Source organism: Salvelinus namaycush, chromosome 9 (genome assembly GCF_016432855.1).
Source record: "Salvelinus namaycush isolate Seneca chromosome 9, SaNama_1.0, whole genome shotgun sequence".
NCBI lineage: Eukaryota > Metazoa > Chordata > Actinopteri > Salmoniformes > Salmonidae > Salvelinus > Salvelinus namaycush.
This window is the reverse complement of record NC_052315.1, coordinates 13,955,522-13,983,277: the sequence shown is the minus strand read 5'-3', so window position 1 is coordinate 13,983,277 and position 27,756 is coordinate 13,955,522. Positions and strand designations below refer to the sequence as shown.

At 43.2% G+C, this 27,756-nt stretch overlaps 1 protein-coding gene across 4 annotated transcripts in view; it reads right to left on the bottom strand.

Annotated features, from left to right (window-relative positions):
* Positions 1–19,080, bottom strand: part of cdc14ab (cell division cycle 14Ab) — an 80,215-nt gene extending 61,135 nt beyond the window's left edge. For all 4 annotated transcript variants that reach the window (XM_039000898.1, XM_039000902.1, XM_039000900.1 and 1 more), the window contains exons 1-4: positions 18,620–19,080; positions 18,044–18,134; positions 12,726–12,801; positions 7,097–7,189 (exon numbers count right to left, since the gene is read on the bottom strand). In XM_039000898.1, the coding sequence (XP_038856826.1) occupies positions 7,097–7,189; positions 12,726–12,801; positions 18,044–18,134; positions 18,620–18,665 (306 nt within the window). In that variant the 5' untranslated portion in view covers positions 18,666–19,080. The remainder of the gene's footprint in view (positions 1–7,096; positions 7,190–12,725; positions 12,802–18,043; positions 18,135–18,619) is intronic.
* Positions 19,081–27,756: the final 8,676 nt, after the last annotated feature.

Genomic DNA, 27,756 nt, shown 5'->3' with positions numbered 1-27,756 from the left:
GGTTTTGAAAATATTTGTTGTTAGAGCACTAATATAAAACAGGCAATATAACAGGGAGAGGGAGACAAGGAGACATTGTGTCACATAAGACTCCCCAGGCATCAGCCTAAATAGTCCAGTAAGGGGCCAGATGGCATGGTCACAGCACCACAGGCTCTCCAAATAGATGCCATACATAAACACACGGTAGTCAACTCATCCATCCACGAACGTGCTCCTCTCCCAACTCCAGGTCAGAAAAGCAGGGCTCATCTGAATCAACACCTCGGCATCCCACATCCATACAAGGAGTTGTAACGACAGAGTGGAGGGCAGAGACAAGGGATTTCATTTCCACTGAAGATGCACATTATGCCCAGAATCTATTCTACCACGCCCATAAATCTGCTCCTTTTATTCCTTGTCCCCAACGCTCTAGGCGACCAGTTTTGATAGCCTTTAGCCGCACCCTCATCCTACTACTCCTCTGTTCCTCGGGTGATGTGGAGGTAAACCCAGGCCCTGCATGTCCCCAGGCACCCTCATTTGTTGACTTCTGTGATCGAAAAAGCCTTGGCCTCATGCATGTCAACATCAGAAGCCTCCTCCCTAAGTTTGTCTTACTCACCGCTTTAGCACACTCTGCCAACCCTGATGTCCTTGCCGTGTCTGAATCCTGGCTTAGGAAGGCCACCAAAAATTCTGAGATTTCCATACCCAACTATAACACTTTCCGTCAAGATAGAACTGCCAAAGGGGGAGGAGTTGCAATCTACTGCAGATAGCCTGCAAAGTTCCGTCATACTTTCCAGGTCTATGCCCAAACAGTTCAAACTTCTAATTTTAAAAATTAATCTCTCCAGAAATAAGTCTCTCACTGTTGCCGCCTGCTACCGACCCCCCTCAGCTCCCAGCTGTGCCCTGGACACCATCTGTGAATTGATCGCTCCCCATCTAGCTTCAGTTTGTTCTGTTAGGTGACCTAAACTGGGATATGCTTAACACCCCGGCAGTCCTACAATCTAAGCTTGATGCCCTCAATCTCACACAAATCATCAAGGAACCCACCAGGTACAACCCTAAATCCGTAAACATGGGCACCCTAATAGACATTATCCTGACCAACTTGCCCTCCAAATACACCTCTGCTGTCTTCAATCAAGATCTCAGCGATCACTGCCTCATTGCCTGTATCCGCTACGGGTCCGCGGTCAAACGACCACCCCTCATCACTGTCAAACGCTCCCTAAAACACTTCTGCGAGCAGGCCTTTCTAATCGACCTGGCCCGGGTACCCTGGAAGGATATTGACCTCATCCCGTCAGTTGAGGATGCCTGGTCATTCTTTAAAAGTTACTTCCTCACCATATTAGACAAGCATGCTCCGTTCAAAAAATGCAGAACTAAGAACAGATATAGCCCTTGGTTCACTCCAGACCTGACTGCCCTCGACCAGCACAAAAACATCCTGTGGCGAACTGCAATAGCATCGAAGAGCCCCCGCGATATGCAACTGTTCAGGGAAGTCAGGAACCAATACACGCAGTCAGTCAGGAAAGCAAAGGCCAGCTTTTTCAAGCAGAAATTTGCATCCTGTAGCTCTAACTCCAAAAAGTTCTGGGATACTGTAAAGTCCATGGAGAACAAGAGCACCTCCTCCCAGCTGCCCACTGCACTGAGGCTAGGTAACACGGTCACCACCGATAAATCCGTGATAATCGAAAACTTCAACAAGCATTTCTCAATGGCTGGCCATGCCTTCCTCCTGGCGACTCCAACCTTGGCCAACAGCCCCGCCCCCCCCCCGCTGCTACTCGCCCAAGCCTCCCCAGCTTCTCCTTTACCCATATCCAGATAGCAGATGTTCTGAAAGAGCTGGAAAACCTGGACCCATAAATCAGCTGGGCTTGACAATCTGGACCCCCTATTTCTGAAACTGTCCGCCGCCATTGTCGCACCCCCTATTACCAGCCTGTTCAACCTCTCCTTCGTATCATCTGAGATCCCCAAGGATTGGAAAGCTGCCGCGGTCATCCCCCTCTTCAAAGGGGGAGACACCCTGGACCCAAACTGTTACAGACCTATATCCATCCTGCCCTGCCTATCTAAGGTCTTCGAAAGCCAAGTCAACAAACAGATCACTGACCATCTCGAATCCCACCGTACCTTCTCCGCTGTGCAATCCGGTTTCCGAGCCGGTCACGGGTGCACCTCAGCCACGCTCAAGGTACTAAACGATATCATAACCGCCATCGATAAAAGACATTACTGTGCAGCCGTCTTCATCGACCTGTCCAAGGCTTTCGACTCTGTCAATCACCGTATTCTTATCGGCAGACTCAACTGCCTTAGTTTCTCAAATGACTGCCTTGCCTGGTTCACCAACTACTTTGCAGACAGAGTTCAGTGTGTCAAATCGGAGGGCATGTTGTCCGGTCCTCTGGCAGTCTCTATGGGGGTACCACAGGGTTCAATTCTCGGGCCGACTCTTTTCTCTGTATATATCAATGATGTTGCTCTTGCTGCGGGCGATTCCCTGATCCACCTCTACGCAGACGACACCATTCTGTATACTTCTGGCCCTTCCTTGGACACTGTGCTATCTAACCTCCAAACGAGCTTCAATGCCATATAACACTCCTTCCGTGGCCTCCAACTGCTCTTAAACGCTAGTAAAACCAAATGCATGCTTTTCAACCGTTCGCTGCCTGCACCCGCACGCCCGACTAGCATCACCACCCTGGACGGTTCCGACCTAGAATATGTGGACATCTATAAGTACCTAGGTGTCGGGCTAGACTGCAAACTCTCCTTCCAGACTCATATCAAACATCTCCAATCCAAAATCAAATCTAGAGTCGGCTTTCTATTTCGCAACAAAGCCTCCTTCACTCACGCCGCCAAACTTACCCTAGTAAAACTGACTATCCTACCGATCCTCGACTTCGGCGATGTCATCTACAAAATAGTCTCCAACACTCTACTCAGCAAACTGGATGCAGTTTATCACAGTGCCATCCGTTTTCTTACTAAAGCACCTTATACGACCCACCACTGCGACCTGTATGCCCTAGTCGGCTGGCCCTCGCTACATGTTCGTCGTCAGACCCACTGGCTCCAGGTCATCTACAAGGCTATGCTAGGTAAAGTGCCGCCTTATCTCAGTTCACTGGTCACGATGGCTACACCCACCCGTAGCACGCGCTCCAGCAGGTGTATCTCACTGATCATCCCTAAAGCCAAAACCTCATTTGGACGCCTTTCCTTCCAGTTCTCTGCTGCCTGCGACTGGAACGAATTGCAAAAATCTCTGAAGTTGGAGACTTTTATCTCCCTCAACAACTTTAAACATCTGCTATCCGAGCAGCTAACCGATCGCTGCAGCTGTACATAGTCCATCGGTATATAGCCCACCTAATTTACCTACCTCACCCCCCCATACTGCTTTTATTTATTTACTTTTCTGCTCTTTTGCACACCAGTATCTCTACTTGCACATGATCATCTGATGATTTATCACTCCAGTGTTAATCTGCTAAATTGTAATTATTCGATTTATTGCCTACCTCCTCATGCCTTTTGCACACATTGTATATAGATTCTCTTTTTTTCTACCATGTTGTTGACTTGTTTATTGTTTACTCCATGTGTAACTCTGTGTTGTTGTCTGTTCACACTGCTATGCTTTATCTTGACCAGGTCGCAGTTGCAAATGAGAACTTGTTCTCAACTAGCCTACCTGGTTAAATAAAGGTGAAAAAAAAAAAAAAAAAGGTAGAGAATTAGGCAGAACTATGAACAAAGTAAACAAAGAACGTAAACAAACCCTCTGGAAATAACAAAACTGGTCTCAGAGCATTTCGTATTATTCTGTACGTAAATCCGGGACACTTCGTTTAAAAAAATATAGGAATTTAACATGTGAAGTATTGGTCCCATGTTTCATGAGCTGATATAAAAGATCCCAGAAATCATCCATACACACAACAAGCTTACTTCTCTCAAATTTTGTGCACAAATTTGTTTACATCCCCATTAGTGAGCATTTCTCCTTTGCCATGAGAATCCATCCATCTGACAGGTGTGGCATATCAAGAAGCTGATTAAACAGCATGATCATTACACAGGTGCACCTTGTGCTGGGGACAATAAAAGGCTACTCAAATGTGCAGTTGTGTCACAGAACACAATGCCACTGATGTCTCAAATTCTGAGCGAGAGCGCAATTGCATGCTGACTGCAGGAATGTCCACCAGAGCTGTTGCCAGAGAATTTAATGCTAATTTCTCTACCATAAGCCGCCTCCAAAATCGTTTTATAGAATTTTTACTAAGTCCAACTGGCCTAACAACCGCAGACCACGTGTATGGCGTCGTGAGGGCGAGCGGTTTGCTGATGTCAACGTTGTGAAAAGAGTGCTCCATGGTGGTGGTGGGGTTATGGGCAGGCATAAGCTACGGACAATGAACACAATTGCATTTTATTTGATTGCAATTTGAATGCACAGAGATACCGTGACGAGATCCTGGGGCCCATTGTCATGTGATTCATCCGCCGCCATCACCTCAACTTTCAGCATGATAATTTTGTGACCAACAGATGCATATCTGTATTCCCGGTCATGTGAAATCCATACATCAGGGCCTAATGAATTTATTTCAATTGACTGATTTCTTTATATGAACTTTAACTCAGTAAAATTGTTGAAATTTGATTTGTTTACTACGTTAAGTTTAGTCTAGGAGACCAGGCTGAAATAACAGATCCAAACAGCCCTGGTGTGAAAATCTGGCCATTTTGCAAAGGTCGACTGGAAGATTTGTCTTGACTAGGAGGCTTGTATGGGAGAATGGGCTTGAGTATGCAGCTTGTGTGTCAATAGGTCTGGTGACATGGAGGCCAAGCAGTGCATGAAGCCTGTGTCCCCTCAGCAAATAGAACAGAGCTTTGTTATTCCTGCTCCAACGTCATGAAATATTCACCAGTCAGACAATTGGATACTGCTGAAATGCACCAGCTTAAATTCTACTGCTGGTGTCTGTGTTGTCCCACGTGATCCACGTGACACAGAATTTAGAGTCCCACAGGGACAGCTGTTCATCCCACACATATAATCCTCTTGGGTTCAAAGCTGGTCATTTGTATTAAAACATCTGTAACGAGAGCAGGGCCAGGAGGACTCAACGGAGCCCACACAATCACCTGACCGGATCAATGTAGACCCACTTGGAGAGAAATCAACAGGGAGGAAAGCCCTGCCACGTTCCCTGCACGTTCTCTCATTATTAAAGACAACACAATGGGCTAGGCTAAATAGCTAGACACACAGCAGAACAGAGGTTACAACATTGCAGACAAACCTCACATCCCATCTCCCATCTAAGTGGATAAACGCAGTTCATCAGGCTCGATATTGATTTCTGAATGCTATGTCCTCTGTGTGCATTTGTGAGCCAATGACTCGTGCAGAGGGAAGAAATGATATGGGCTGGTTTTGAAAGAGGTGCCGATATTTCAGTGTCATTGAATGAGGAGTTCATCTTGGGCTTCGGGTCAGGGTTCAGGATTCAGGCTAAATTTAGCAGAGCGCTTCGCCTTGTGCATCTACCCTTGAGAGATTGTCTAGGAAGGAATAAATGACAGCAGCTTTAATAGGGTCACTGAGTGACAGATTAGACACACCATGAGTGCAATTCAACTCCCACAAGGTCATCCATCTCCTATTGGCCAATACAGGAAATGTAAAGGGAAAAGTGACAGGATCTATTTGGTGAGTGGATCAAATCCTATTTTTGGTTGGAAGACGCTGTAGATACATTATTTCTAGCATGGACAGACATTGACAAGCATCTGATCATGTGTCAATATGGCTAGTGTCTAGACATGCTGACAGAACTAAACTAGCATGGGACTTTGTGAACAGCTGTGCATAGGATAGCATGATGTACAGGGTTCACCTCAGGGGTGGGTGTGTTTGGGGGGGGGGGGGGGTATTATGGCATGCAACTGTCCTCCTGCCACTGTCAATCAGGATTAGAAGCCAAATCCAGATTATAATCCAGCAAGGCCCCTGCTGCAACGATGCTTCAAATCTCCTCCCAGAGCTATGAGACTGGGGCACTGCCTGGGTTGCTAACAAGACAGTTCTGGGGACCAAGGTCCTTATTCAATCCAACCCTGGCCATTATAAGAATATACTTTGGGATGTATATAGACTAGCTAGTTAAGAAAACCATGTTTACCGTGAGAAACTCAACTGCGTTTTACCAATCACTGTCATAGCCATTAAGGGACAAAACCAGAAGGGTTGATATAGCCTATATCATGTTTCTAGTCCAGGCAGGGCATCCCAATGAAAAAATATTCAGAGAAGGGTCTTAAATTACATGCAAAGTATGTCATGACAGTTGCTGTTCCTGTCTGTTCCCTTGGGGTAAGGACTGGGCATAGCCCACTGAGTAAATACTAGTGACCCACATTGCCTGAGAAGATCATCATCATGCCATCGCCGGGCTCTGTCATAAGGCATGTCCTCATCATAGCATAACAGAAGAACCGGATAAATCCCCTCATTTACTGCCATGTGACAGAGCGGCCAGCTGGCAAGGGATGCCGTCACACATTACAGTCAAGGCTGGTATCTGACTGGGAGTGAAAGGTCAGCCTTCAACCATGGCTGGCAGCAAGGGACCAAATCAATAGGGACTAATGCAACAGGAGCTGCTGGGCATTCAAAGGGGGCAGGAAGATGGGGCCACTGTGGCAGGACAATAGGGCTGTCTATAGCAGTCCTCTCCCATCCGTTTCTCCAAGAGTCAGAGAGAGACCTGGCTGGAAGGGGTTGTGCCACCTTAAAAGGAAATCAGCACTGACTGAAAGAAGCCCTGAAAAAAAGGCCTGGGTCGACAACAATACTGCAGATACAACAAAAACAACACGCTAGGGGAAAAGTGCATTGGGGCCATCTGGGTACATTGATACTAATGCAAAATGAGTTGAGCTGCATTTTTTTGAGGGGTGCAGCATGACGCAACGGCCCAAAATACACTTTTTTCCTCCTTGCCTAACTTCCTTCCCTGCAGAGAGAGGAGAGAGAGAAATAGGAAGGAATACTCACAGCATAGGCAGCGATTAAAACAGCAGCATTAGCCCTTTTCCGCTGGTCAAAGCTGGTGTAGTGTACGATTCGCTTTCTGGTCAGTGTGAACGACTGCAGACAAAAGGAGAAAATACACGTAAGAAAAAACTAAATCACATTCATTTAGAACCTCTTCACATTAAAGCTATTTAGATCAGAATAATTGATAAAGATATGTGCAAACTCAACTAAACCACATCTAAACAACAACGGTTAGGTGACCAAAGGTTGTACAGTACTGTGTATGTTGTATTTATATCTGGCTTAGAAATACACTAGTCCTATAAATACTAGTGTTCATGAAACATACAGAAATCAACAACGATAAACTCGGCAGCCTCCTATTTTGCATTCAAGGAGAAAGACGCAAGAACGTGGCAGTATTTTTGGTCCTATTAATAGACCTAAAGGCACATCTGGTTCTGGCTTGTATATGACATTACATTAGGCTATATTATTTGGACAAATGCAGATAGACGCTATGGTAGCTGCTGCTCAGACGCTCAAGACACCACCGATCCGCTAGGGATGCAGGAAGAGGAGCCGCTGGCAGAACAGGTGTGCTGCTGGTGTGTGCCGCTGTCAGTGTTCTCGTTCAGAATCACTGCCCGAGTCAGCCAAAGCACTCAGAAGCAGCTCAGGCAAGCTAGAAGATAGACGCATCTATCCATACACACACAGTCACTGCTACACAGGGCTAATCAGCAATATGACAAACAGCATGCTTGAGTCTCTAGACTAATTTAAGTTTGGTATGGAAATGAAACCACAAAGGCTTGTATGGACAAACCCAGTCCCCCCCCACCCCTTGTGGGTCATCATGCAAATTATGTTTACAGGGGTAGATCCCAAAATACATGTGTAAAGTGATAAACTAATTAAGTCAGTTGTGCTAGACATTTTATAGTTATAATGTAGCATGTTGCTTTTTTTCCTCCTTTGACAAAACCTGATTCAAAGGGCGTGTGGCAGATTTCAAAACTCTTCCACGAAGGACTATCCTCAATAAAAAGGTGGCTATCGAGGAGGGGAGGTCACTTTGACCACTACTTACCGGTTTCTTGGTCACAGAGAAGAGGGGACGGAGGCGAGAGGGTGGAGGATGGACTTTTGCCCAAATGAGAAAAATGCCAATACCATCATCTAGGCCTGAGGGAAACAACCTAGTTCTTGCATTCAATGGCAACAATATGCTAGTCTTCCTAGAAAAAAATGCTTTATCACAGAAAAATGTAGCCTACTGTCAGTGTTACCAGTACATTGATGGCTATGAGCAATAGGACATAGCCTACCATGCACTGTGGGGGAAATAGACCCAATCTGCTTGAATACTTTCACTTTATATGTAAAATACTTCAGACTAACTAACAAGGCTACTAGAGGATGTAGGCCTCTGGGTAAAGGTCGGGGTTAAAACGGGTGAACTGCGTCGCTAAGCAGGTTAAGCCAGACCAACCGGAGGCCAGGCACAAGCATGAGTGGTGAGAGGATGTGGAAATAGGGTAGGTGAGTGGGGGCAACACATATCAAATGGGCTCTATAAGCCCCAGATCAAGTCCCACAGGTGTGGGATGTTCACATCCTCCAAACGGTGTCATTTCTCAAATCAGGGTTGTCTACTTTTCCTGTCGTTTTTTTGACATCTCGGCTTTCATGTACCAGATCCAAACCAATGGAGGTTCAAAGGAATGGTGTCCCTAAGGCAACACACTGTTCACAACACAAACACTGGAGGGCAAAGCGTGGTGGCGTGGACGGGAAGGGAGAGAGACAGCCATAAAAACATCATGCTTGCTTGAGACTTTACCTTCAACACTGACCAACACCTACATATGACAGATCTACAGATCGTCTGCTCCAATGGAAAAATTACAGGACAAAAAGATGCAGAACCTCTTAATGAAACTCTCTTTCTGAGAGCAACATTCACATGGGGGTAGAAAGGCATGAGTTAGACAAAATTGGCAACTTTATTGGTGTGTGTGTGTGTCCGGGAAGTTGGGAGCTCCCCTTGACCAGGGTCTTATGAGAAGGTTTTGGCCAGGTGGGCTTTTAAAAAGGGCAATTGAGAGCTAAAAATTTAGTAGGCATAGCGAGAACTTCACATCTCCTTTACCTCACATACCTCTGAAAATAATTGAGATTGCTGAACAATAAACATATTGGGAGAATTTAAGCACCCAAAATGACAACAATAACTCAAATACTCAGGTTAGCCTAACAGCAACTGAACTCATGTATAAATTGGCATTAGTGTCATAAATCGTGAACAGCAGAATTGTTGTTACAACTCCTGGATAAAAGCCAGGCCCTGATTGAACTCAAATTAATTATAATGCACATCCACAAACAAGAACAAAGACAGCTTTATAAACAACATGCCATGTACTTGACAGGCATGACCACTGAAATGATTTTAACTAGCTAGGTTTCCATCCAATCGGCGACAGATTTTTATGCGAATATTCTCAAATATGCATAAAAACAACATTTTCCCACAAGAGATGTGTTTCCATCAAATTGACTTGATGGGGATAAAAGAATGTGCGTGATGAAGTAGTGCACATAAAAATACCTTTTTGTGGTTAAATCCCCCATGTAACGAATAAAGTTAAATGGGTTTCCATTGTATTTTCTACTCTACTGACAGTGTTCTCACAAAAATGTTTGCGTTACATAGCAAGTGTCCCCACTGGTATTGGCACGTGCGCTCTAGCCAACAGCTCGCATATACTGTGCTGGTATAACCTACATGATGAGATTATTATGGACAAAAGGGCAAGAGTATTTATTTGTCAAATGGCAAGCATTGATGATCATGTCACCTGAATAAAACCCTGGATATTTAATAGAAAGGAGCATCAAGCTCATCACCTTGCACTTTCACCACCCTGTGAAGGTCATCATAACTTATTTCATCTGTATCCTAATAAACAGCATGCTTTCCTGACGAGTCGTAGAGGAAGGATCACACAACATGTCATCGTGTGACTCCAAGTTTACTTCGCTTTTATGCGCAAATATTGATAGTCATCATATCGATTCCACCTACATTTTACGCAGACACAGAACGATCCCACCTTGTCTAGCATATTTTGTTTAGTCAACATTTGGAAAGTTTACCGACAAATATTCTGTTTCCATCAGGCCTGCAATGAGAATTTATATCAGATATTTACTTTACTTGTATAAAAAAGTAGGATGGAAACCTGTTTATAGATTTTTTTTTAAATTATAATAATTTAATTTTAATTGAGTATATATGCCAATAGGCATAAACTTTTTTTCGTGATGTCGACCACAATCTTATCAATAGTGGTAGCCTAATAATCACTGCAGATTTTGTTTTCACCAAACATGACAAACAGTAGTATCTAAACATACTTCGGGGAGGCTCCAGAATAAACCAAAATATACAGTTTACCTATGTTCCTGAAATTGGTTTGTGACCAATGTTCCCTCAAATTCTTCGTCACGGAGCAAATTTCAGGCCTGCTGAGCACAAACTTGAACTTTCGGAAAATTCTGTGCAACTTCCAACGTGCGTTTACTGTGAACACGGAGTCTGTAGCAGCTTTAAGTTAGAGTTAAAACAGTGACCAAGTTGGCTACTGTGGCTAATTGATCATAATATTAGGCCTACCGGAGTGTCCTACCATCAAAAACAATGGAGAAAATGCATCCCATAACATTTTAACATTGATAGAACAGCTATTTCCTTCAGCCTACAGTAGCAATGTGTGGTGTTCAATGTAGGCCTACATTCCATGAGACTTCTGAAACACGCAGGGCTCGACATGAACCTGTTCATCCACTTGTCCTCCAGACAAGGTGACTGAAAATGTTTGGGTTGTTTGATGCTGCATGCAGCTCTTAGTTTGATCTCAAAACAAGCATATCTACTCATGACCACAGCTGTAAACACAGTCCAGTTCAAAGTAAATGGCACAGATCCACATATGGCATGGTCTATTTGCATATAGGCCTACGGCAACTTTGAATGTTTATGCCGGTCTGTGTAGAGTACAGGCTGAGTCATGACCATGAGAACTCTACAACAAAACCTCTTGCGTAGTTTGTTTAGTTTCGGTATGTTGCATTGAAAGTGGCTAATACTGGGCAGATTCTATCACACTTGCCACAGTAAAGGGAAACGTTGATAGTGTTAACAGGGAAAATGCTAGAAAGTTGAGTGAAATTGAATCTCGTGCTTCTCTCCATGAGCTGATAGTTGTTCTGCACTCTGCCCCGGGAGCTGCGCAGCAGTCTCTGGCTACTTCACGCCTGCGCAGGCACACATCTTAGAGGGAACATTGTTCGTGAGGCAGACAGGCATCAAGGCATTCAGTTACTGTTTGATTGAATGTTAGAATGGGCTAAATGGGTTACCTAAGCCACTTTGAGTGTGGTATAATTGTTGGTACCAGTACCTCAGAAACGGCCGGCCTCATGGGCTTTTCACGTACAACATTTTCTAGGGTTTACCGAGAATGGTGCGACAAATAAAAAACATCCAGGTAGCGGCAGTCCTGTGAGCGAAAACAGCTCGTTGATGAGAGGTCAAAGGTGAATGGCAAGAATTGTGCAAGCGGCCCACAAACATGCAAATAACAGAGCAGTACAACAGTGGTGTGCAGAACAGCATATCGGAACGCAATAGTTCTTGTCACGGATGGGCTATTGCAGCAGACGACCATACCGGGTTCCACTCCTTTCAGCTAAAAACAAGAAGCGACTCCAGTGGGCATGTGATCACCAAAACCGGACAATTAAGGAGTAGAAAATGCCTAGTCCAACGAATCCCAGTTCCTGTTCCGTCATGCTGATGTCAGTCAGGATTTGGCGTAAGCAGCATGATTCCTTGGCCCCATCCTGCCTGGTACAGCCTGGTGGCAGTGGTGTAATGGTGTGGGTAATGTTTTTCTTCCACACGTTAGGTCATTTGATACCAAATGAACAACATTTCCATGCCCTGAAGAATTCAAGCTGTTCTGGAGGCAAAGGGGAGTTCAACCTAGTACTAGATGGGTGTACCTAATAAACTGGCCACTGAGTGAATATTGTAGCCTATACTACGAGCTGGAGCAGATTGTGTCAGCCCACACAGATTATCCTGGCATCTCTAATGACTCTGTCCGAGGGAAAGTGCCAACGCAGCTTTGGGACAGGTGAGTCAGTGGCTAAAAACAGAAAGCCAATTACTTTGCCAAAGCTTTGATTTAAATGGTCTGAGGACTTGTGCTTTATCCATTAATTTCATACCTACCCTTCAAGTTGCACAATGGTTTTAAAATGACATGCAGACAAAGAGAAAAAAAGATGCTCATATACTACAGCTAAAAGCCTCTGTATTTAGCATTGTCCTTGCAAGTAGCCAAACTCTAGCTGAGGGGGCAGTGTGTGGGTTTTGTAATTATCTAATAACTAACCCCATAAACTACACTACTGTATGTGTTGGCATGTTTTCAAATGCCACAGACCTTGTGGTTGTTGTCAATGAGGGCGAGGTAGAAAAGAAATACACAAATTGATTTTGTTGTCACAGATGCATAATGTACATTCTTAATGAGGGAAGAAAGGCATGAACAGAGAGAGGCACATGACTTACCTTCAGCTTTTTGTTGAGTTTACAGCTGTATCTGTATAGCATGGCTAGGTTGAGTGGTCCAAAATCCGCATAGAAGCTGAAATATAATTAACAGTAAAAAATGTCAGACTGAACTGGTTAAAACATATTTTCATTTAACATAGAACTGCCTAATATTGAGATGACTTAGCTATCCTAATCCAGGAATGAACCCCATCTGTTATATTTCTTATCAATTACATTTTTGTATTGAACCACAATTTTGTGTTTTACTTTCCTGTCCACAAGTTCAACAGGGAGGGTTAATCAAACGCTTGCATTATGTAAACCTGGTATTCCCAAACTGGGGTACACTTAGACCCGGGGGTACAGCAAATAAAAATGCGAATCCCTTTTTATTTTTTTTCCCCTTCACATTTTCAAACAGTCCATTTATATTTTCCCACGGGGCTATACATTTGGGTGAGGTTTTTTTCTCACCTGAGTATCCTCATTTCACTGCCAAAAATAAAATTACACCATCTAGTGTTCAGCGAAATAACAACACAATGTCAAATACAGGTAGCCTAGTCAAATAATTAACATTCAATCACATGAACCGTTACTCTCTCGCGGGAATTCCACTAACGGTCCGTATGTAGCTGCTGCTCATGTTGGTATCTGTACTGATTGCGCAAAAGCCATGACAGGGAGACATAGTGGAGTGGTAACATGCGTGCAAGCAGTTGCTCCTGACGCCACTTGGGGACACTGCAGTATCCACTGAGAGGCTCTTGCTGCCAAGGGAATGCCTGACAGCTTTAAAGACGTTTTGGACACCACGGTGAAAATGCTAACTTTGTTAAAGCAAGGCCCCTGAACTCTCCTGTATTATCTGCATTATGCAATGATATGGGCAGCAACCATGTAATGCTTTCACAACATACAGAGAAGTGCGTTGCTTATCAAGGGGCAAAGTATTGACAAGTTTTTTTTTTTTATTATTGAAAGAAGAGCTTAAAGTTTCCTTTACTGACGATCATTTTCACTTGTCTGACAACTTGCATGATGACGAGTTTCTCATTAGACTGGCCTATCTGGGTGATGTTTTTTCTCGCCCGAATTATCAGAATATAGGATTACAGGGACTCTCCGCAACTATAGTCAATGTGCGGGACAAAATTGAGGCTATGATTAAGAAGTTGGAGTTCTATTCTGTTTGCGTTAACAAGGACAACACACAGGTCTTTCCATCATTTGTATGATTTTTTTGTGTACAAATGAACAAGCTTACGGACAATGTCAAATGTGATATAGCGAAGCACCTGAGTGAGTTGGGTGCGCAATTACGCAGGAACTTTCCCGAAAAGAATGACACAAACAACCGAATTCGTTATCCCTTTCATGCCCTGCCTCCAGTCCACTTACTGATATCTGAACAAGAGAGCCTCATCAAAATTGCAACAAGCGGTTCTGTGAGAACTGAATTGAATCAAAAGCCACTGCCAGATTTCTGGATTGGGCTGCGCTCAAAGTATTCTGCCTTGGCAAATCGCGCTGTTAAGACTAGAGGTCGACCGATTATTGGAGGACCAAAAAAAGCCGATACCGAATAAATCGGCCGATTTGTTTTTATATATATTTGTAATAATGACAATTACAACAATACCGAATGAACAATGAACACTTATTTTAACTTAATATAATACATCAATAAAATCAATTTAGCCTCAAATAATGAAACATGTTCAATTTGGTTTAAATAATGCAAAAACACAGTGTTGGAGAAAGTAAAAGTGCAATATGTGCCATGTAAAAAAGCTAACGTTTAAGTTCCTTGCTCAGAACATGAGAACATATGAAAGCTGGTGGTTCCTTTTAACATGAGTCTTCAATATTCCCAGGTAAGAAGTTTTAGGTTGTAGTTATTATAGGAATTATAGGACTATTTCTCTCTATACGATTTGTATTTCATATACCTTTGACTATTGGATGTTATTTTAGGCACTATAGTATTGCCAGCCTAATCTCGGGAGTTGATAGGCTTGAAGTCATAAACAGCGCAATGCTTGAAGCACAGCAAAGAGCTGCTGGCAAATGCAGGACAGTGCTGTTTGAATGATTTATTTATTTTTTATTATTTCACCTTTATTTAGCCAGGTAGGCCAGTTGAGAACAAGTTCTCATTTGCAACTCCGACCTGGCCAAGATAAAGCAAAGTAGTTTGACGCAGACAACAACAGTTACACATGGAGTAAACAATAAACAAGCCAATAACACAATAAACAAGTCAATGACACAGTAGAAAAAAGAAAGTCTATATACAGTGTGTGCAAAAGGCATGAGGAGGTAGGCAATAAATAGGCCATAGGAGCGAATAATTACAATTTAGCAGATTAACACTGGAGTGATAAATGAGCAGATGATGTGCAAATAGAGATACTGGTGTGCAAAAGAGCAGAAAAGTAAATAAAATAAAAACAGTATGGAGATGAGGTAGGTAGATTGGGTGGGCTATTTACAGATGGACTATGTACAGCTGCAGCGATCGGTTAGCTGCTCAGATAGTTGATGTTTAAAGTTGGTGAGGGAGATATAAGTCTCCAACTTCAGCGATTTTTGCAATTCGTTCCAGTCACTGGCAGCAGAGAACTGGAAGGAAAGGCGGCCAAATGAGGTGTTGGCTTTGGGGATGATCAGTGAGATATACCTGCTGGAACGTGTGCTACGGGTGGGTGTTGTTATCGTGACCAGTGAACTGAGATAAGGCGGAGCTTTACCTAGCATAGACTTATAGATGACCTGGAGCCAGTGGGTCTGGCGACGAATATGTAGCGAGGGCCAGCCGACTAGAGCATACAGGTCGCAGTGGTATAAGGTGATATGGTAACAAAAAGGATGGCACTGTGATAGACTGCATCCAGTTTGCTGAGTAGAGTGTTGGAAGCTATTTTGTAGATGACATCGCCGAAGTCGAGGATCGGTAGGATAGTCAGTTTTACTAGGGTAAGTTTGGCGGCGTGAGTGAAGGAGGCTTTGTTGCGAAATAGGAAGCCGATTCTAGATTTAATTTTGGATTGGAGATGCTTAATGTGAGTCTGGAAGGAGAGTTTACAGTCTAGCCAGACACCTAGGTATTTATAGTTGTCCACATATTCTAGGTCGGAACCGTCCAGGGTGGTGATGCTAGTCGGGCGTGCGGGTGCAGGCAGCGAACGGTTGAAAAGCATGCATTTGGTTTTACTAGCGTTTAAGAGCAGTTGGAGGCCACGGAAGGAGTGTTATATGGCATTGAAGCTCATTTGGAGGTTAGTTAGCAGAGTGTCCAAGGAAGGGCCAGAAGTATACAGAATGGTGTCGTCTGCGTAGAGGTGGATCAGGGAATCGCCCGCAGCAAGAGCGACATCATTGATATATACAGAGAAAAGAGTCGGCCCGAGAATTGAACCCTGTGGTACCCCCATAGGGACTGCCAGAGGTCCGGACAACATGCCCTCCGATTTGACACACTGAACTCTGTCTGCAAAGTAGTTGGTGAACCAGGCAAGGCAGTCATTAGAAAAACCAAGGCTATTGAGTCTGCCGATAAGAATATGGTGATTGACAGAGTCGAAAGCCTTGGCCAGGTCGATGAAGACGGCTGCACAGTACTGTCTTTTATCGATGGCGGTTATGATATCGTTTAGTACCTTGAATGTTTACGAGCCTGCTGCTGCCTACCACCGCTCAGTCAGATTGCTCTATCAAATCATAGACTTAATTATAATAACACACAGAAATACGAGCCTTAGGTCATTAATATGGTCAAATCCGGAAAAAATCTTTTCAAAAGAAAAAAAACGTTTATTCTTTCAGTGAAATACGCAACCGTTCCGTATTTTATCTAACGGGTGGCATCCTTAAGTCTAAATATTGCTGTTACATTGCACAACCTTCAATGTTATAATTATTTACAATTCTGGCAAATGAATTACAGTCTTTGTTCGGAAGAAATGGTCTTCACACAGTTCGCAACGAGCCAGGCGGCCCAAACTGCTGCATATACCCTAACTCTGCTTGCACAGAACGCAAGAGAAGTGACACAATTTCCCTAGTTAAAAGAAGTTCATGTTAGCAGGCAATATTAACTAAATATGCAGGTCTAAAAATATATACTTGTGTATTGATTTTAAGAAAGGCATTGATGTTTATGGTTAGGTACACATCGGTGCAACGACAGTGATTTTTTCGCAAATGCGCTTGTTAATTCATCACTCGTTTGACGAAGAGGGCCGTGAGTCAAATGATAAATTAACAGGCCCCGCATCGGTTCTATGCAACGCAGGACAAGCTAGATAAACTAGTAATATCATCAACCATGTGTAGTTAACTAGTGATTATGTTAAAATTGATTGATTTTATAAGTTTAATGCTAGCTAGCAACTTACCGTGGCTCCTTGCTGCACTCGCATAACAGGTGGTCAGCCTGCCACGCAAGCTCCTCCTGGAGTGCAATGTAATCGGCCATAATCGGTGTCCAAAAATGCCGATTACCGATTGTTATGAAAACTTGAAATCGGCCCTAATTAAATCGGCTGACCTCTAGTTAAGACACTGATGCCCTTTGCAACCACGTACCTAAGTGAGAGTGGATTCTCGGCCCTCACTAGTATGAAAACTAAAGACAGGCACAGACTGTGTGGAAAATGATTTAAGACTGATACTCTCTCCAATACAACCCAACATTGCAGAGTTATGTGCATCCTTTCAAGCACACCCTTCTCATTAATCTCTGGTGAGTTATTCAACATTTTTGATGAACAAATAAGGTTGTATATGTAAGATGGCTAAATAAAGAGCAAAATGGTTTATTATTATTATTTGTGCCCTGGTCCTATAAGAGCTCTTTGTCACTTCCCACGAGCAGGGTTGTGACAAAAACTCACACTCCTTCAAACATTCAACCTCCAGCTGCGTACCAAGGCACAAGGGTCAGTTCACTTTCAAATGTTTTTTGCCATCATTGTAAGCCACTTTCAAATGTTGTTTTTTGCCGTGCTTACAATGATGGCAAAAAACATTTGAAAGTGAACTGACCCTGGTACGCAGCTGGAGGTTGAATGTTTGAAGGGGTACAGGACTATAAAACGTTTGCGAACCACTGATGTAAACCATTGGTCAACTCCAAGCCGAGTGGAACACAATGGCTTTATTAATCTGAATTGGAAAACGTTCAATTAAATGCTGTTACATAATTGCAGTGACAGCTCTTCAGCAGCCCCAGCGACACTTGTTGGCGCTGTCCAGTGGACCGTAGCTAAACAAATGCACTGAAGCTGATGAAAGTGCTCAGAGATACTGAGAGGGAGAACAAAACTTACTTTTCATAGATAAATTCGTCATCCGTGCAGAAGTAGTGCGTGTTTGCGGTGCTTTTTGGCTTGCTTCTTAGGGTAGCAAAATATAATCGATCTAAAGAAGAAAAAACATGGGTACATACATGTATGAACAGCAAGCCTTTAGGGGGCATAAAAACAGACATCACACCATAGATAGAACAACGAGGTACAGTTATTTAAATAAAAGAAGCGTTGAACACACTTTACCAAGGAAGACTTGGCAACATTGTTTACTCATGCGATTCTCACTCGCTTTTCGCGAGCTGTGATTACAAGGTAGCTAACTTCCCGTACAAAACTACATTCATCTGAAAATATCAGATTAATGCGCTATCTTAGTTTACTTTGAAAATAAGAAAATATACGTTTCAAGTTAGCCAGTAACGTTAGCCATAGCTAGTAGTTCTCAAACCAATTCATGTCAATCACAGACAGCTTAGACTGGCTCGCGAGATGCAAAAGAAGGCTAGCTAGCCATGTTGACGAAAATACTCGCGTTGACTTGATAATTAATTAGCAGAAAGTTTACACATAGCTAACTAGCAAATGTTCACTTACCTTTTATTAATTCACAGGCTCCTATCAATTCTATGTCGTCTGCCATTTTAAACAAAGTTGAAAGGATAGGAGAATGTTTAAGGCTGTCGAGAGTCTTCGACACAAACAAGTTGCTAAGACTGACTAAACTGGTAAAAAAGCTAACTAGTTAATGATATTAATAAACATTTAAAAAATTAAAAAGCAGAGTTGCTAATTTAGTTAGGATAGCTTCTATCCAACTAGTAGCTAAGTTAGCGGTTTGCTAGCAGGCACGCACTTTGCTCTGGCTAAAATAATAAATTAAACGTAATTTGCCAATTCGAAATCCATGACCAAGAAAAAGTAAAGCTCTGCAGCAGAAAATATCTGCGTGCCTCTTGGTTTCATTCAGCGCAGAGGAAAATATCCATGCATTACAAGTAGCAGACGTCCTCTTGACTTATTTCCTACCCAGACAGTGCACAAATCTTTTCCCTGAATCCCTGCCATGATTGCGGATAGTCATTCGACTACAAGCAAACATCCTAAAGGGACATCACATGGTAACCAGAAACCCAATCGCCACACAAAGGCACGTTGCCAGGGCATGGTCTCCCTCAACCAATCAGCGATCAAATACGTTGTCTGAAATCGACAATGGAGGGAAGGACACAGTAAAGAGAGTAGAATAAAAACGTATATGGGTAAACACTGAGGCCTATATCAGTAACACACTTTGATTATGCCTGTTCAGCATGGCCCAGTGGATTATTTACAAAAGTTATAGAATGCAGGAAAAAACATCATGACATGCTATAACCCCCCCCCCCCCAGAACTATATAAGTAAATAAATATATAGCTTGATATAAGCAACTGAAAATTCTGTTAATATTGTAACAACCTTTGCCAAACGCCTACTTGGCGACCTCATTAATAATTCCAGACCTCTTGGAGTAACGGCTAAGATGTTGGTTGCTGATTTGATTAGATTTGCTGGACCTATGATCATGGAGTCAGGGCTATACCCCGAATTCGCTTCACTTGTGTCAGAAGTGGGATGGTGCTTATTTTATTTTATAACCGCAATACAATATGCAACCAAGCTTGATCTCAGCTTAATCTCATCCTCAACGTTTGATGTATCTTTATATCCAAACATAAGTACTGCTCCTAAAGTACACTGTGACACCAGAATCAGGTATCATCATATAATTAGCAATTAGAATACTAATAATAGTATAGTAATAAAGATTTTTTTTTGTGCAAGACATCTTATAGATAAAACAATAGGTAGCATATTGTTTTTAAATGTGTGCATGTTTTTTTCTGACAAAACAAAAACTGATTCAAAAGGGGTGTGGTGGATGTCCAAACTCTTCAGCATTTTCGAATCTGAGAGGAAAATAGAGCCGAACATATTGATAAAAGTAACCTTGTCCTTGAGAAATTTACACGGTTATCAAAAAGTCACACCAGGTTAAGCCTACATGAAACACATCCCTTATTTTAAGTGTTTCTAAAATCCCCTATGGGAAAATGAATGGTGGAAAAACCATTGGAATTATTTTCCTGTTTGACCGCTAGGTTTTATGGGTATTACTGTGGTACACTATACATCCCTCCATTTTACTATGATGTCTTACATGGTCCTGAACCTCCCTATTTGCTAAATGTCTACTGATGTTGCCCTAAAAATAAATACTTTACCCAATAGTATAATGATATTTCCCATTGACTGATCATGTTTTTTCAGATCCCCTAACAATACAGTTCGCAGGTCCATCTGAACTCTGATATTATGACATAACAACCATTCACAGGCCGGACTCCAAAAGCAAGCCACCGATGGACAGTACCAGAAAATATGTTATTTGATTATGTTTCCTTGTGTCTGAGTCTGCACAAGGCTGACTGTTCAATGCCCCATATACTGAGCATCCTTTTTGTATCAAGTATTTTATATAATAGCTTAAATTGAAATGAATGGATTGTTGTGTCAATTGTTGTTTTACAGGGCCTTCGGAAAGTATTCAGACCTCTTGACTTTTTCCACATTTTGTTACGTTACGGCATTAATCTAAAATTGATATATTTTTTAAATCTCATCAACCTACACACAGTACCCCATAATGACAAAGAGAAAACAGGTTTTTAGAAATTCCTTATTTACATAACATTCAGTCCCTTTGCTATACAATTGAGCTCAGGTGCATCCTGTTTCCATTGATCATCATTAAGATGTTTCTACAACTTGATTGGAGTCCACCTGTGGTAAATTCAAATGATTGGACATGATTTGGAATGGCACACACCTGTCTATATAAAGTCCCACAATTAACAGTGCATGTCAGAGCAAAATCCAAGCCATGAGGTCGAAGGAATTGTCCGTAGAGCTCCAAGACAGGATTGTGTCGAGGCACAGATCTGGGCAAGGGTGCCAAAAAAATGATGCAGCATTGAAGGTCCCCAAGAACACAGTGGCCTCCATCATTCTTCCAAGACTCTTTCTAGAGCTGGCCCCCCAGCCAAACTGAGCAATCGGGGGAGAAGGGCCTTGGTCAGGGAGGTGACCAAGAACCCAATGGTCACTCTGACAGAGCTACAGAATTCCTCCGTGGAGATGGGAGAACCTTCCAGAAGGACAACCATCTCTGCAGCACTCCATCAATCAGGCCTTTATGGTAGAGTGGCCAGACAGAAGCCACTCCTTAGTAAAAGGCACATGAATTCCCACTTGGAGTTTGCCAAAAGGGACCTAAAGGACTCTCAGACCATGAGAAACAAGATTATCTGGTCTGATGAAACCTAGATTGAACTCTTTGGCCTGAATGCCAAGCGTCACGTCTGGAGGAAACCTGGCACCATCCCTACTGTGAAGCATGGTGGTGGCAGCATCATGCTGTGGGGATGTTTTTCAGCGGCATGGACTGGGAGACTAGTCAGAATTGAGGGAAAGATGAACGGAGCAAAGTACAGAGAGGTCCTTGATGGAAACCTGCTCCAGAGCGCTCAGGACCTCAGGCTGGGGTGAAAGTTCACCTTCCAACAGGGCAATGACCCTAAGCACACAGTCAAGACAACGCAGGAGTGGCTTCGGAAAAACAAGTCTCTGAATGTCCTTGAGTGGGCCAGCCAGAGCCCGGACTTGAACCCAATCGAACATCTCTGGAGAGACCTAAAAATAGCTGTGCAGCATCGCTCCCCATCCAACCTGACAGAGCTTGAGAGTGTCTCCAGAGAAGAATGGGAGAAACTCCCCAAATACAGGTGTGCCAAGCTTGTAGCATCACACCCAAGAAGACTTGAGGCTGTAATCACTGCCAAAGGTACTTGGATCAAATCAAATTTTATTTGTCACATACACATGGTTAGCAGATGTTAATGCGAGTGTAGCGAAATGCTTGTGCTTCTAGTTCCGACAATGCAGTAATAACCAACGAGTAATCTAACCTAACAATTTCACAACAACTACCTTATACACACAAGTGTAAAGGGATGAAGAATATGTACATAAAAATATATGAATGAGTGATGGTACAGAACGGCAGAGGCAAGGTGCAGTAGATGGTATTGAGTATAGTATATACATATGAGATGAGTAATGTAGGGTATGTAAACATATAAAAGTGGCATTGTTTATAGTGGCTAGTGATACATGTATTACATAAAGATGCCAAGATGCAGTAGATGGTATAGAGTACAGTATATACATATGAGATGAGTAATGTAGGGTATGTAAACATTATATTAAGTGGCATTGTATAAAGTGGCAAGTGAAAAAAAATATATACATACATTTTTCCATTATTAAAGTGGCTGGAGTTGAGTCAGTATGTTGGCAGCAGCCACTCAATGTTAGTGGTGGCTGTTTAACAGTCTGATGGTCTTGAGATAGAAGTTGTTTTTCAGTCGCTCGGTCCCTGCTTTGATGCACCTGTACTAACCTCGCCTTCTGGATGATAGCGGGGTGAACAGGCAGTGGCTCGGGTGGTTGTTGTCCTTGATGATCTTTATGGCCTTCCTGTGACATCGGGTGGTGTAGATGTCCTGGAGGGCAGGTAGTTTGCCCCCGGTGATGCGTTGTGCAGACCTCACTACCCTCTGGAGAGCCTTACGGTTGTGGGCGGAGCAGTTGCCGTACCAGGCGGCGATACAGCCCGACAGGATGCTCTCGATTGTGCATCTGTAAAAGTTTGTGAGTGCTTTTGGTGACAAGCCTAATTTCTTCAGCCTCCTGAGGTTGAAGAGGCACTGCTGCGCCTTCTTCACCACGCTGTCTGTGTGGGTGGACCAATTCAGTTTGTCCGTGATGTGTACGCCGAGGAACTTAAAACTTACTACCCTCTCCACTACTGTCCCGTCGATGTGGATAGGGGGGTGCTCCCTCTGCTGTTTCCTGAAGTCCACGATCATCTCCTTTGTTTTGTTGAGTGTGAGGTTATTTTCCTGACACCACACTCCGAGGGCCCTCACCTCCTCTCTGTAGGCCGTCTCGTCGTTGTTGGTAATCAAGCCTACCACTGTAGTGTCGTCTGCAAACTTGATGATTGAGTTGGAGGCGTGCATGGCCACGCAGACCTGGGTGAACAGGGAGTACAGGAGAGGGTTCAGAACGCACCCTTGTGGGGCCCCAGTGTTGAGGATCAGCGGGGTGGAGATATTGTTACCTACCCTCACCACCTGGGCGCGGCCCGTCAGGAAGTCCAGTACCCAGTTGCGCAGGGCGGGGTCGAGACCCAGGGTCTCGAGCTTGATGACGAGTTTGGAGGGTACTATGGTGTTAAATGCTGAGCTGTAGTCGATTAACAGCATTCTCACATAGGTATTCCTCTTGTCCAGATGGGTTAGGGCAGTGTGCAGTGTGGTTGCGATTGCGTCGTCTGTGGACCTATTGGGGCGGTAAGCAAATAGGAGTGGGTCTAGGGTGTCAGGTAGGGTGGAGGTGATATGGTCCTTGACTAGTCTCTCAAAGCACTTCATGATGACGGAAGTGAGTGCTACGGGGCAGTAGTCGTTTAGCTCAGTTACCTTAGCTTTCTTGGAAACAGGAACAATGGTGGCCCTCTTGAAGCCTGTGGGAACAGCAGACTGGGATAAGGATTGATTGAATATGTCTGTAAACACACCAGCCAGCTGGTCTGCACATGCTCTGAGGACGCGGCTGGGGATGCCGTCTGGGCCTGCAGCCTTGCGAGGGTTAACACGTTTAAATGTTTTACTCACGTCGGCTGCAGTAAAGGAGAGTCCACAGATTTTGGTAGCGGGCCGTGTCAGTGGCACTGTATTGTCCTCAAAGCGAGCAAAGAAGTTGTTTAGTCTGTCTAGGAGCAAGACATCCTGGTCGCGACTGGGCTGGTTTTCTTTTTGTAATCCGTGATTGACTGTAGACCCTGCCACATACCTCTTGTGTCTGAGCCATTGAATTGCGACTCTACTCTGTCTCTGTACTGACGCTTAGCTTGTTTGATTGCCTTGCGGAGGGAATAGCTACACTGTTTGTATTCGGTCATGTTTCCGGTTTTACTTCAACAAAGTACTGAGTAAAGGGTCTGAATACTTATGTAAATGGGTTATTTTTTAAATAAAAAAATTAATCAATTTGCAACTATTTCTAAAAATCTGTTTTTGCTTTGTCATTATGGGGTATTGTGAGTAGATAGATGAGGGGGAAAAATATTTAATACATTTTAGAATAAAGCTGTAACCTAACAAAATGTAGAAAAAGTCAATTGGTCTGAATACATACCAAAAGGAACTGTATGTCACTTGATAGGAATTTAATAGGATCTCTATGGGTATCATCCTCTGTGCCAGTATTTATGTGGGTCACCCCCAATGAGAGGGAGTGAGTGAACTGAAAGCAACTCCTTGTTTTTGTTGCCACCATGCACAGTTTGGGACTACACAGAATTTATGCCTCCGGAGCTGCTCTTGAGTCAAAAAAATCCCCTAAATTGACAGAAATATAATCCAGAATTTGACCAGGACAAACTCTGGCCTTTCAAGGTAGGCTTTCTCAAAGGGATGGTTCACTTATTACCTAGGCTTGTATCAACCCTATGTGCATACTCAGGTTTATTTGGTAAGCACAAAGTTATATACATTTGTATTTTATTGAACCGTCCTTTAAAGACGGAATCCGCAGTAGGGAAACGGCGTCACTGGCCACCCCTCGGCTGTTGTTTTTGTTTTGTGGACGAAGCAGAGCTGAGGAGCGTCGCACATTGCCCACATTTTTTTTGTTGCTGCAGTTCTGTAGCGTTGGGAATGATGTCCATGGGAGAAAAAAAATGTTCATTGTATAGAGTAACTTCTTTGTTGTAATATCACAAACGAACATTGTATAGAGTAACTTCTTTGTTGTAATATCACAAACGAACGTGGCAGTTTCACTATCTGTGATAGCATGCCTTTATAATAGTAGCTGTTTGTTTCATTTTCATTAAATCACAGGATTGCAATAAAGACCGTGCCTGTTTTCACCTCAAAGTACCATAATGCGGTTATTGCCAATCAAAAAGTGGAGCTTAGAAGAGATACCACATAAAACAAACCCCAATCCCAGATATAATATTCATTGATCCTAGTAAAGGTTGATGCCTCTGGCAGCAGTTAGGGAGAGAATGTGGTTTTCCATGGATCTAGCTCACCTGCTATGAGAGAGATCCAGACCCGCTGGGGGGCTGATGCTGCGGCTGCAGGCTGGCTCCAGTCACCGTGTTCCTGGGTCCTCCAGGACGCAACGTCTGACATGCCTTCATTGGGGTGCAGCAAAACGGGAGGTTTGGGGGCCACCCGGGACCTCAGCGACAACTCTGTGGATCACTGTGCCGCTCCAACATCAGAATATAAACAAGTCGATGTTTACCAAACGATAGAAAGAGGGGCTTTGTGAGTGCTGTACCCCTGAGCATGCCAGAGGAACACAAAGCTAGCAAGGTGGGATCAGGTAACCGCCTCAGGTTACTGCAATGTGATCGGCCCTCACATGGCGCTCCTGTTCCTGTTACACAGCAGCCAAGGTGTGAATTTCAAGCTTCCTTGAGTTCCCTCTCCGATTGATCAACCACTAATGTGCCATTTCCTCTATGTAGATAGAAATCCATCTGCCCTATAAATGCTGCTCACTTGTCATCTAATTGCGGTGCTGTGTATTACAGTATTTCACACATACCATGCATTGACGAGTTATTTGTATTTGGTGTTGTGTCAATCGGGCACATGTTGAGACGACTTAATACTCTCCACATCTGACATCATGGAAAAGAAGGACAAGCAAACCTGTACCTGTAAAGCAGTGGACGGCTCATAAGAATGGCTAGAACGGAGCAAATGGAATGGTATCAAACACAAATACCATGTGTTTGATACCATTCCACTGATTCCGCTCCAGCCATTACCACAAGCCCGTCCTCCCCAATTAAGGTGCCACCAACCTCTGTGCTGTGAAGAGATGGCTTAGCTGCACTGTGCAACAAGGAAAGCAATTTCAGACAAGAGAATGTTTGGATGTGCATAGTTTCCTCTCATCAGTTTATTCTAAAGAACCACCAGACAATAGGAGTATTAGATCAAGTGAGTTGTCTTGACAGGGTGTTTTGTATGTTCGTGTTTTGCGAATTTAAAACAGTGACGTGATGCAATTTCCCCAACCTCAGTGTTGGGTAGTTGAAATAGCACTGGTTTTGAAACATAGGCTTTTATGGCTCTGCCAACTCTCAGAGTAAATCTTTTCACTTCAGAAGTGTGTTGACAATAATCCCTTATGCAACCATTGTAAGGGCAGTTCAGAAAGGTTAAGCAATGGTTGACAAGAAACAACATACAAGTGTGTATATTTGATAAATACAGGTTACAGTATATTGTTTACATTGTACATTTTCAGGCCTGTTCCTACACTATGAACCTGATAAGATTACTATAGTTTGTTTTTCTTGCTTTATCTGCAGTAAAAATGCTTCAACGGCCCTAAAGTCATGTGGTGTTGACATACTGTATCTATCAGCACCGCCACGGTTTGTGAACGCACAGAGATGACTGATTGTAGGCCTGCTGTACTGTAGCAAACAAATCTTTCTCATTATCATACTTTCAAGTCCTACATCAGCTCCCAAAATGGTCTTTAAGGTTTGGAACCTTTTATTGCATCTGAGAACAGACAAACAGGATGGGTGGAGAAAAAGGAAGGACGATGAAAAGATGGAAGGAAACAGGATGAGATGATAACTGATAAGATTACACAATATCCCCTGCCGTGAGTACATAGCCAGGACCTGGGGTGTCCCTGAAATAGACAAAGCAGCCTAAAGTTTATATAGTGGTGCTATTATGGGTGTAGTACTTTAGGACTATGTTTTTATTAATGAGAATTTGTAGTTTTATGTATGTACTGTAAAATCTGTATACAATTCAGTGACTGAGCTACCAATAAAAACAATATTAGTTTCAATCTAAAACAATAACGTAAAATTAGGAAGTTTGTGACTATCAGCAACACGCGAAGATTACAGTTGTGAATAACTGGAGATTGAAAAAGCTCAATGTTCACAACCTCACCACTGAGATGTCTACACATTTGGTGGTGAGTGAAGATAATTGGAATAGGCCACAAAAATAGCTAAGCAACAAGCCTTGCAGTCAACCCTCAAGCCCTTACACATTCACCACATTCACCACTTTCATAACCACTCAACAAGCAAAGCTAAAACATACCATAGTTTACCTTCTCATTACTTGGAGAGCTTGTCGAAAAAGTTGTCAAGTAGTTACAGACGGGATGAAAAAAAGTCAGCTTTGCTGAGAGAAGTTACATAAGATTTTTCACAGGTCTACACTTCACTCCTGAAGACTTCAAGTTGTCACATGCACAAGTACAGTGAAATGCTCAAGGTGTCTGACTGCATGCTTTCCAGTCAGACAACCCTGTAGCTATTTCTGCTAATGATCTGGAATAAGATCACTAAGCACCTCAACAGTTGTAATGGCAAAAAGCAAAGGTTCTGGCTGGTGAATCATTTGTTGGCAAGTATAACATGACCATGCTATCAAGCTGGGTCAGCTAGATAGCTAATAACTATCAGACAAGCAACTCCATGCTATGGCTATGTACTCATCACATCTAAGATTCCTGGAACGAGTCATTCACTGGAATTAAATAGTCTTCTGTACTAAAACA